The sequence below is a fragment of the Trichomycterus rosablanca genome, chromosome 23 (assembly GCF_030014385.1).
Source record: "Trichomycterus rosablanca isolate fTriRos1 chromosome 23, fTriRos1.hap1, whole genome shotgun sequence".
NCBI classification, from domain to species: domain Eukaryota; kingdom Metazoa; phylum Chordata; class Actinopteri; order Siluriformes; family Trichomycteridae; genus Trichomycterus; species Trichomycterus rosablanca.
The window spans coordinates 6545593-6558041 of record NC_086010.1 but is presented as its reverse complement, the minus strand read 5'-3'; the positions used below and the strand labels follow the sequence as shown (position 1 = coordinate 6558041).

Genomic DNA, 12449 nt, shown 5'->3' with positions numbered 1-12449 from the left:
AGGAGGAGAAACCACATACTGCAGATATGGAGGAAATGCAGAAGGAAACACACTCTAATAGAGCTTTAGTGTTCTGCTCACCCAGCTGAGACATGAATGAATTAAAAGATAATAGGAATGTTTATCGGGTCCAGCATTACCATCACACATGCCGCCTCTGCAATCAGGTCTGATCCGCTGCTGTAATGATGGCGCGTAAGGTGAAAGCATGTATAGCACGCGTGCGGATGTGTTTCTAATGAAGCTTACAGGAATGTGTATCCGCTTCTCAGGTCAAACATTAATGATAATATTAGATTGAAAAATCACACACACACACACACACACACACACATAAAACATTGATGTATGTTTATTACTTGCATTATTAAGTGATCTGTCTGGAGCACACTGATACGCTGAGGTTCCCAACTTCTAAAGGCCATTTATCTCTAAAGACCTTCTTGCTGTGAGCACTGTCGCCTCACAGCAAGAAGGTCCTGTTTAGATTCCCAGGTGGAGCGGTCTTGGTCCTTTCTATGTGGAGTTTGTATGTTCTCCCCGTGTATGTGTGGGTTTCCTCCCACAGTCAAAAGACATGCAAGTGAGGTGAATTGGAGATACAAAATTGTCCATGACTGTGTTTGATTTGTGTAACCAGTAACTACCTGTCCTGTCCTGTCCTGTCATGAATGTAACCAAAGAGTGTAAAACATGATGTTAAAATCCAAATAAAATAAACAAATAAATAAATAAATCTCAGCAAATTGACACAGCTCTCAACTACCCTCTACTGGTCACTTTTAGTTGGAGAACTGGACAGAGCCAGGGAGTCCAGTCTGAGCCCCAAAGGTCCGGTGTGCATACATTCTGTGAGTGCGTTCGGCTTCTTTTAAAACAGACGTATCAAGATGAATTGTCCAACGATATTCTGACACATATGACACTTTCCAGTATGATTAGGTGTTAAAACTAGTTTCAGTTCAAAGTCAATTTGGAAATGTTGAAATGATATTAAATGTAGAATAAATCGCCTGACAGCAAGAAGGTCCTGGGTTTGATTCCCAGGTGGAGTGGTCCAGGTCCTTTCTGTGTGAAGTTTGCATGTTCTTCCCGTGTCTGTGTGGGTTTCCTCCAAGAGCTCCGGTTTCCTCCCACAGTCCAAAGACATGGTCCAAAGACAATTGAGGTGAATTGGAGATACAAAATTGTCCATGACTGTGTGAACTGATGAATCTTGTGTAACCAGTAACTACCTGTTGTTCCAATGCAATCTCTGTTCCAATGCATTCTAAAGCTTTAGCTGGGTTGATGTCAGGGCTCTGTGCAGGCAAATGAAGTTCCTCCACACTAAATCATAAAACCATGTTTTGATGGACCTCACCCCACTGCGTATTAAACTTTCTGATATATTGCTGGTTCATTTGGGGTCAGTGGTGGTACTGGCCGCTACTCAAATCACGATACCCATATGAGTTTCTGAAGTGTAACGTTTCTGCCTGTCTGTGTTTTGTGCAGTGGTGCGCACAGATAACCTGAAGGGAAGAAGAGGTCGTTTGCCATCAAAGCCGAAGAGTCCATTGCAACCTGAAAGTTCTCCCCCGTCGCCCCCTCTGAGCCTGCTTAATGCTCTGGTCCGAGCCTACTCACAGTCTGTCCCTCGCGAGCTCGACTACACCCAGGTACGTTCATCTGTGTCAAAAGGTCCTATTTGTTTGAAGCTAGTGACCAGCCTTAGCTAGGGTTTGGTCTTTGACAGTTTCAGAGAGTTTTGAATGCAGATGAGGTTTGTTCTAGTTTGTCTCTGATTCTCTCTCGTTCTCTCTTTGTCTGTAGTTCAGTTCAGTAGAGACGGGAGCTTTAGCCGAAGCTCAGCAGATTCAGCTCTTCTATCGCGTCCTCACAGGCTCTATGGAGGTGACTCGACGCTGGGCCGAGCGGCTACCCGGTTTCACTGAGCTCCACCACGATGACCAGAGTCTGCTTATAGACTCTGCCTTCCTTGAGCTTTTCGTGCTCCGACTAGCATACAGGTGAGTTTCCTTACGGCTTTGCTACATTCTACATGTTTTACTATGGCCTTTGTAAATATTTACAGTCATGCCTCGGTGTTGTTTGGGTCACAACATCCATTAACTGTGCTTATATTTTCATTCTGTTGGGATTTACTGGGAAACACTGGGTGCAAAGCAGGGATACCCTGGATTGGAATGTCTGTGTAGATACAGCTGAAGTCAAACATTTACATACACTTGTGTTAATTAAGTGGTTAAGCATTTGCTATATGGTCATGTAATACCTCAGCCTAGTAATGAGAGGGTTGCTGGTTCAAGTCCCATCACCTGTCAGGTTGATGCATTTGGGCCCTTAAGCAAAGACCCTTACCCTTAATGCCTTGGAAAGTATTCAGTCAACAGCTGTTTGAATAAAAGTGTGTACTAAATGCTGACTAATACATATATACCTCTGTAGCAGAGCCTCCTTTCTTCCGTCAGTGATTAGGATCAATTATATTTTACAGTGGTCCATTGCCAAGGTCAGAAAAAATAGGGTGGATCTTCTTGTGGACTTAAAGAACCACCAAAAATTTCTTGCACCACCAAAAAGTGTGTACTAAATGCTGACAAATACATATTTAACTCTGTAGCAGAGCCTCCTTTCTTCCATCAGTGATCAGGATCAACTATATTTTAAAGACAAAATAGACAAAATATCAGACAAATAGGTTGGATCTTCTTGTGGACTCAAAGAATCACCAAAAAGTTTTTGTACCACCAAATCGTGTGGCTAAATGCTGACAAATACATATTAAACTCTGTAGCTTGGCCTTCTTTCTTCCATCAGTGATTATGATCGATTGTATTTTACAGTGGTCTATTGCCAAGGTCAGAAACATTAGTCTGGATAGGTGGAATCAAATAACCACCAAAAAGTTCTTGAACCACCATTAGTTCAGATGTTGCTGTGCAAGGAACAATCTCCTGCTTCAAAATCAGCACCTAAAGCTACTATAGTTAGTTGCTGAACAAAGTAAAAGCTGAAGCTGTATGTATGTGTATGTAAACCTTTACTTAAACTCTATATGAAATTGCTTTGATAGCTGCTTAATTTATATACTAAGTATATTAATTAAACGATTAGCATCGGGTACTTTTATTGGCTCATTTTTGCTGTTTAGTGGAGCACCAGTGATTATGCCAGTAGCTATGATCCAATGTTGTATCTTACTATAAATTGGTCATAATATTTCTTACTCTATATGCTTAGTTCATTTTACCAATAATAAAAAACACTAATTTTTAACAGCTCATTGTAACTTTTGTTGCTGTTTCCAAGCTGTAGGGTTGCTACGGTCACTGCGCTGACCCCCCTCGGCATGTGCTGTTCAAATTTACAGGCTAGCAACCGTCCGTAACCCTCTTTTCAATGTCCATGACAAACACGCATGTCATCGCTGATTCAGCTACACTTTTCAAATCTGAATCTGTATGTTTTGGTTTCTCTTGTCACTTTTTTTGACTTCCAGTGTTTTTTTTTTTCAACACAATTAATACTGACTTCGACTTGCGAGTTTTATGTGTAATTTGTTTGTGTGATGTGACTCATTGGCGCTCTGATGTTTCTTTAACAGGAAGTGAATATTTTTCAGCTCGGTTAGCTAGCATCACAGCACAAACCTTATCTTTCTCTCATTCTCTCGCATTCTCTCGCATTCTCTCGCATTCTCTCTCACCTTGTCTCTGAAAGCGGGTAAGCAGGTGCAGGGAGGGAGGTCAGTGGGTGGTGGCGTCACAGCCTCAACGGGGGGCTTCTGATTCACCCGGGCCTACGTCACACACGTTCGCATACTAAACGCACACAGCACGTACAGCCTTTATACGGGGACAAAGTTTCACCTTTGTACTAAAGTCATAGACTCTTAAACTCAGACTCATCCTCGTTCGCAGTGTCTCACACACCCTCGTTACGGTGTATGAGCAGGCCAAATGACGTGAACTAAAACTGAATGTGGTTTCAGAATCCTACTGCTCACTGTTCACACTTTTTATTGACCGCTCATGTGTGTGAGGCTTCATTGCAATAATAGAATTGGGTTTTTTTTATAGCCATATTGGCCAATGTCTATTTTTAATTAGCATTTATAGCACAATTTCAGGTCCAACATAAATACTGTGATTTGTTTAACAGGCTAATATGTCTTTTAACAGCTATCTTATAAATTGTCTAAATAAGTGCTTAATTATAAGAGGCTCATTCCTGGACGACTTCTAGGAATATTTCCTCGCAATATAGGCCACCTTAAAATATTCAAACATCAAATTCAGCATAAGTGCACTCCCCTCAATCTTTATGTAATATTGCAAATCACTCACTTTCTTAATCGCTTATCCAATTAGGGTCGTGGGGGGTGCTCAAGGCACACAGTAACACCCTGGATGGGGCGCCAGTCCAATCCAGACACACATACACACACACACACACACACATACGCACACCCATTCACCTATAGGGCAATTTAGTGTCTTCAATTAACCTTGACTGCACGTTTTTGGACTGTGGGAGGAATCCGGAGCTCCCGGAGGAAACCCACGGAGACACATGGAGAACATGCAAACTCCACACAGAAAGGACCCGGACCACCCCGCCTGAGGATCGAACCCAGGACCTTCGTGCTGTGAGGCGACAGTGCTACCCACCGAGCCACCGTGCCGCCCTAATGCAAGTCAGAAGAGCTAAAATAGTAGTGGGCTAGTGTAATTTACCACTGTGCCACTCGAGTGCCCCAAAATAAATATTGATTCTGCTTTTGCTTTCTTCTAAATGACTTGCATCTGTTTTTGATACTCAGTTTAAATGGCCGCTTTTATTTGTCCTGCTACAAATGTAAGGCATTTACTACATATTCAGAAACCACTTGATCATATTTAGGGTGGTGATGAGCCAACCAAACCAAAAGCCGACCTGCCTGGAAACATGGGGCAAGGCAGAAATTCAACCATAATATAACGTGGCAACCCAACCCATTGCAAGACATCACACACTCATTCATTTCCTCATTTTGTTTGTCAGTTGGTTCTGGGAGTGGCATCGAGTATAAAATGCGCTGAGTTTCAAGGTATTTTTTCCCATAAGGATGTATGGGAAACCTGTTAATGTGTTCCATGGTCCTGTGAAACTGCATATATTTTAGGCTAATGTAAAATACTTGGGTTGTTTTTGACACTTATACACTAAAAATAACACAAATATAATAAAAAAAAATAAAAATGGAAATACACTGTCGAGTTTAAGGTAAAATTCGAGTTTAAGGGTGCAAATGTGTCCAAATGAGTTTTTAAGATTTTGAGTTTAGGGGACGTCGAGTTACAATGTTAAAAGCCAGTCAACTGATGTTTTTTTTTTTCAAGCACACTAAAAAAAATGTTAGAATGAGTAAGATGAGTTTTGTTCGCTCGCTTTTGCTCCTTGCAATTTCACCGTCCTTAACTCCTCTCCTCTCCCGCTGGGTGTAAGTGGGTTTGCGTTGCTTAATTGTGTGCTAATGAAGAACAGTTCACGAGCAGAAGCCAGCACTCCACAGGAAAACGAGAGGAGGTTTTTCTACCCAAATTGTAGGGTTGGCAGTGAAGAGGTATTTAAGAGGAGCGGTGAGAAGTACTAGAGAAGCGGATGGAAGGGCCGACTGAAGAAGGAAGGTCGTACTAATCCTCCGACTCCCGTCCAACGTTTAGACAAAACCATGCTGAGTGAAAATTGTACCAGATCTGCTGAGTGAATTCTGTCCCACATCCAGACGGGAAAAGATGAGGGGAGAAAGAAATCTCAGGAATGTTTTAAAAGCTTTAATTGGGGGAGCTTGAACCTAATTAAGCCCTTTTCCGATCTTTGATGTGCTCTTCCTTACGCTGGCTTTCATTTGTGCCCATGGTAACTCTTCCCTTACGTTAATAAATACAGCCCAGCCAGGGCTTGCAGAGATGACAGAGGGTTAATGTTTGCTATATGTGCGTGCATGTAAGTGTGAAATCAGTCACGCAGACACAGCAAGGGAAGCTGATATCTCGTGGCTTTGGCGGAGACAGAAAAGCAGCGATTAATTAAAAGATGAAAGTGGCTTTGACTGAACTTCGGCCATCAAACAGCACCTTGAAGGTGGAATAAATAAAAACACTTTTTTCATCTTTTTTATTTGCCGTTCCAGCCGCCTTTGCTCATACTGACTTTCTTTTTGACCAATTTTACCAACATGGTGATGATCTTAGTGTCTTTTGGTTCCACTGCATTGTTTATGTCATATTTTGCTCATGTAAATAAGGGTTCCGAATGCCCTTCAGTCAACAGCTGTTTTCGGATCTTAAATCTGGTGATCCCCATGCCCAGCCAGTCCACCGTGGAGTCATAGATCCTGATCCATTGGCTGAAGATACACTGAATTACCTCTACACTGACCTGCCAAATATCCTGCCCTATCACTATCTTCTTAAGTCATCACAGGGCTGGACTGAGCACTGTATCACTGCCTCAAAGAGGGTGCAAAAACAACAAGTTTAAACAGAGAAGCCAGCGACAATTTGGCAAAGACGTTCCACCACCTGGAGAAAATTAACACTCAATGAGGTGCAGATACTGCTCATTTGAGGAACCGGCACTGTCAGTCATCTGCGCCTCCTTGCCCCATTGCTGGCCATTTGAAGGGAATGGTGGCGTTTACATGCTTCTATCTCCACTTCAGGCTGCAGATTTTTGATAGTAATCCGGATGTGTGGGGCTCCATCTGGTATTAAATATTAAATATATTACAAATATAAATATATAAGCTGCTGTTATCCATAAAGTTATCATTGCTCAAGCTAAACATTATATAAGATTGACACACTTTGTGCAAATAATTCCTGATTTACCAAACTCCGACCCTCTCTGTCTTCCAGGTCGATGTTGGCTGAGGAGAAGTTTGTCTTCTGCACAGGTCTGGTACTTCACAGATTACAGTGCTTGCGAGGGTTCGGAGAGTGGCTTGACTCCATCAGAGACTTCAGCGCTCACCTTCAGAGTCTCAGCCTGGACTTACCTGCTTTCTCCTGTCTCTCAGCCCTGGTGTTACTTACAGGTAAGACTCACCAACAGTATAATCACCACTCCACCGTGTTCTTATCTTTCTTCTTTCTGCACTTCCCTCACTCTGCTATTCCCTCGTTCACATCTCTTTGTGTAGCTGATGCTGATTATCACAGGTGTGAGACAGGTGATGCTCGAGACCAGGTTTACCCGCACGGGGGAACTAATCCTCTTAATCAGGGGTGAGAACCTGAGTGAGAGAGGTAGAGATAGAGAGGGTGTTTTGTGTATTTTCTATATGAATAGCTGAGGATTATTCATTATTGGCTGGCAAAGCTCACAAACAAACAGGTGTCTGTGTGCATGTGTGTGTTGTGAGGGCCGGCAGGTGTTTCAGGTATTATACACATGCATCACTAGAAGTGTGGACCAATAGAAAACAGCATAATAGATTAGCTGCTAATCATTTAGCAGATACACACACACTTTGTCTCCCACTTCTCAAGCTTTTGCCAAATCTTTGGAATAGCATTATTACGCACCAACTACCAACCTTAGTCATCAGTGAGCTTTGGCAAGCAATATTGTGACAGAATCGATTCATATTCTATTACACTGGTACCCTGAAACTCAACGTCAGTTGGTTTTGGGACTGGCGTTGAGTTTAAAATACGTTTAAAAAACATTGAGTTGTCCATCTCTCCATTCTAGTGTGTGTGTGTGTAGTTTTTTGGGTCTGCTGTTTGTGTAGGTGTGTGAATGTGTGTTGGCCTCCGTGAAGCAGCACTTAGCTCTGTAGTGGGAGAAATCGAGTACCACTCATAAAGCTCTGCTTTCCTCCACTATACCCCTCTATCCAACTCTCTCTCTCTCTCTCTCTTACTCACTCACTCACTCACTCTCTCCAATCCTCCACTCAATCTATCGACCCTCTAAAAGTGTCTGCGGTGAAAGAGTGCCATCGATCAGCCCTTAGAGAGCAGAAGAATGAGAGAGAGAGAGCAAAAGTAGAATGAGGGACAATGTAGCGGCTTAACACCCACAGCATGAAAATAAATAAAAGCAGCGCACACACACACACACACACACACACACACAAAAACTCACACATAAATACACACTCATGTACACACAGTGAGACACATGCACACATAAACATACATATATTTCACATGTAATTTATGTAATTTACTTTCTAATGCATTTGTTACTTGTTTGATACCTTATAATGTTTAAACACCTCACTGTCACTGCTGTACTGAGAATAGTCCACCAAGCAAAAATATCCAGCCAACAGCGCCCCATGGGCAGCGTCCTGTGTCCACTGATGAAGGTCTAGAAGATGATGAGCGATCGTCTCTGACTTTACATCTACAAGGTGGACCAACTAGGTAGGAGTGTCTAATAGAGTGGACAGTGAGTGGACACGGTGTTTTAAAACTCCAGCAGCGCTGCTGTGTCTGATCCACTCATACCAGCACAACACACACTAACACACCACCACCATGTCATTGTCACTGCAGTACTGAAAATGATCCACCACCTAAATAATACCTGCTCTGTAGTGGTCCCGTGGGGGTCCTGACCATTGAAGAACAGGGTAAAGACAGGCTTAAAAAGTATGTAGAGAAACAGATGGACTACAGTTAGTAATTGTAGAACTACTAAGTGATTCTATATGATAAGTGGGGCTAATAAAATAGACAGTGAGTGTAGAAACAAGGAGGTAGTTTTAATGTTAAGGCTGATCGGTGTATAGTTGCCAGGTATTAAAATCCTCCAGGTTAATGTTGTCAATTAATATATATACAGTGTATCACAAAAGTGAGTACACCCCTCACATTTCTGCAAATATTTTATTATATCTTTTCATGGGACAACACTATAGACATGAAACTTGGATATAACTTAGAGTAGTCAGTGTACAGCTTGTATAGCAGTGTAGATTTACTGTCTTCTGAAAATAACTCAACACACAGCCATTAATGTCTAAATAGCTGGCAACATAAGTGAGTACACCCCACAGTGAACATGTCCAAATTGTGCCCAAATGTGTCGTTGTCCCTCCCTGGTGTCATGTGTCAAGGTCCCAGGTGTAAATAGGAAGCAGGGCTGTTAAATTTGGTGTTTTGGGTACAATTCTCTCATACTGGCCACTGGATATTCAACATGGCACCTCATGGCAAAGAACTCTCTGAGGATGTGAGAAATAGAATTGTTGCTCTCCACAAAGATGGCCTGGGCTATAAGAAGATTGCTAACACCCTGAAACTGAGCTACAGCATGGTGGCCAAGGTCATACAGCGGTTTTCCAGGACAGGTTCCACTCGGAACAGGCTTCGCCAGGGTCGACCAAAGAAGTTGAGTCCACGTGTTCGGCGTCATATCCAGAGGTTGGCTTTAAAAAATAGACACATGAGTGCTGCCAGCATTGCTGCAGAGGTTGAAGACGTGGGAGGTCAGCCTGTCAGTGCTCAGACCATACGCCGCACACTGCATCAACTCGGTCTGCATGGTCGTCATCCCAGAAGGAAGCTGACGCACAAGAAAGCCCGCAAACAGTTTGCTGAAGACAAGCAGTCCAAGAACATGGATTACTGGAATGCCCTGTGGTCTGACGAGACCAAGATATACTTGTTTGGCTCAGATGGTGTCCAGCATGTGTGGCGGCGCCCTGGTGAGAAGTACCAAGACAACTGTATCTTGCCTACAGTCAAGCATGGTGGTGGTAGCATCATGGTCTTGGGCTGCATGAGTGTTGCTGGCACTGGGGAGCTGCAGTTCATTGAGGGAAACATGAATTCCAACATGTACTGTGACATTCTGAAACAGAGCATGATCCCCTCCCTTCGAAAACTGGGCCTCATGGCAGTTTTCCAACAGGATAACGACCTCAAACACAACCTCCAAGATGACAACTGCCTTGCTGAGGAAGCTGAAGGTAAAGGTGATGGACTAAACCCAATTGAGCACCTGTGGCGCATCCTCATGTGGAAGGTGGAGGAGTTCAAGGTGTCTAACATCCACCAGCTCCATGATGTCATCATGGAGGAGTGGAAGAGGATTCCAGTAGCAACCTGTGCAGCTCTGGTGAATTCCATGCCCAGGAGGGTTAAGGCAGTGCTGGATAATAATGGTGGTCACACAAAATATTGACACTTTGGGCACAATTTGGACATGTTCACTGTGGGGTGTACTCACTTATGTTGCCAGCTATTTAGACATTAATGGCTGTGTGTTGAGTTATTTTCAGAAGACAGTAAATCTACACTGCTATACAAGTTGTACACTGACTACTCTAAGTTATATCCAAGTTTTATTTCTATAGTGTTGTCCCATGAAAAGATATAATAAAATATTTGCAGAAATGTGAGGGGTGTACTCACTTTTGTGATACACTGTATATATACACTAAGAATATTTCTTGTCTTTCTCTGCAGAACAATGTCCTGGCCTCAAGGAGCCAAAGAAGGTGGAAGAACTGCAGTCCAAGCTTGTCTGCTGCCTTCGAGATCACCTGAGCTCAGGTGGGGCCGCAGGCATGGCTGCAGCAGGTAAAGCCCCGCCCACTGTTGCTGCTGTCCTCAATCTCAGAGCGGAACTTCGATCCCAGCGTACTCAAGGCCTGCAGAGGATCTTTTATTTGAAGCTGGAGGACCTGGTGCCACCACCCCCACTTATTGACAGGTTCCTGGACACACTGCCGTACTGAGGCGGACACCCACCACACCGCCACCACAGCTCGGACTTTACCCACTAACTGGGGACACACCACGGAGAACGGAGCCTTTAAAGAGACTCGATGAACTCACTAATTATATCCCACGAGGCTGCTTTCCACCTCAGCTCTGCGTCGGACATTGTGTGTGTATAGGAGTGTGTGGACCGGAGAGCAATGCCATGCTTTTGGACTATGGTTCAGTGTGTCTTGTGATTGAAAATGTGTGTGTGAGAGGGATTTTTCAGTCAGACGGCTGGCAGGATGCTCTACTGATGTATCAGACACGAAAAAAGAGTCTCTGTGGAAAGCTTTTGGCAAATTAATCAAGAGACGACCAGACTAAGTGCATTAAATTCTAACCGCCGAATCACACTCCCAAAACTGCATACAAGTGCAATTTACTAAGTGCTATTTCAAATAAAAGCAAGAAAACAATGGAGTGTGTGTTTCAACTCTAAATTGTTTTAATACTACGACTCGCCCCGTGAGGCAACAGTTTCAGATCGAGCAGATTGAGCAGATCACACCAGTCTGTGCACTAACTCTTGTGGGACTGTGAGCTCCACAGACTTGAAATGACTGTAGATTTTTATTATTTCTGGTTTGTGTAAACCAGAGAATATAGGGTTAGATAAGTAGAACAGTAACACAAGCTAAGGAAGCTGAAAGCACTTAAAAAGCAGACAGGTTTGGTATAGAACGATGATGTGAAGAAGAGAAAGCAGAGGGCTGGATGGACAAAACATTCCGCTCATGCGCAATTTTGTAGGTTTTTATTGTACACCATTTATTAATACAGAGGACTTTGTTGCAAAAAAAAGTTGTCTTTTATTTGTACAAAAACTGATTATATGCATGGTTTTCTCATTTCTCGCTCTTTTTTGCCTGTATTTATTTTGTTTGCAAAAGACGGCCAGCTCCTCAAGGGCTTGGACACATTCACCGACTACTGGGCATTCTCGCTGACACTGCCTAGAGGCAACCCTTTGCAACAGAAGAAAAATTATATATATATACGACACAACTAATATTTTGAAGTGTTCTTCTTGGATAGATTTTTTTCAAATATTGTGGTATGAGTTGTGCATCTTTTTTATGTCTGTTTGAAATTTCCTTTTTTTTCTTTTGGTTCACTGGAGGCTCTGTTCAGCACTTTGAAATCATAAAGAAAAACTCTGATTATTTTGTCTGAACGCGTGTGGAGTTTCATCTATAAAGTCCTTTATAAGGTGTTCACAATTCATAAACCCTAGTAGGTGCTAGTCATGAGATTAATATATAGAAATGGCCATGGCTGTGAGTGAGTGTGCCACAAAGACCACAGAGGTAATGGTGATGGAAAATGTGGGTATTTTTATTAGGTCCATATAGAGTCCATATATAGTTTTATTAGTGAACCTTCAAACATTTATGTAATGATCAACATCTCACAGACTTTGTATAAAAAATAAAATTCTGTTCACTTAAATGTCTTCCTTAAGACACCATCAGGTAAATACTCTTAAACTCTGGCTCAGATACTGTTTTTTTAAAAATGGTTAAGCGCTTTATTCGATTTATATTTATGGCATATAGGAGACACTTTTATCCAAAGTGATTTGTACTGATGTACTGATACAATGCAAGCACTAGATGATTTAGGACCTTGCTCAGGGGCTTAACATTGGCAGCTTGGCAGAGGTGGGAGTTGAAG

The 12449-nt window shown here is 42.6% G+C and overlaps 1 protein-coding gene across 2 annotated transcripts in view; it reads left to right on the top strand.

The window, feature by feature from the left end:
• nr4a3 (nuclear receptor subfamily 4, group A, member 3) overlaps window positions 1-11938 on the top strand; it is a 31372-nt gene extending 19434 nt beyond the window's left edge. For both annotated transcript variants that reach the window (XM_062985392.1, XM_062985393.1), the window contains exons 5-8: window positions 1498-1661; window positions 1816-2012; window positions 6909-7087; window positions 10476-11938. In XM_062985392.1, coding sequence (XP_062841462.1) covers window positions 1498-1661; window positions 1816-2012; window positions 6909-7087; window positions 10476-10747 — 812 coding nt within the window. In that variant the 3' untranslated portion in view covers window positions 10748-11938. The remainder of the gene's footprint in view (window positions 1-1497; window positions 1662-1815; window positions 2013-6908; window positions 7088-10475) is intronic.
• Window positions 11939-12449: the final 511 nt, after the last annotated feature.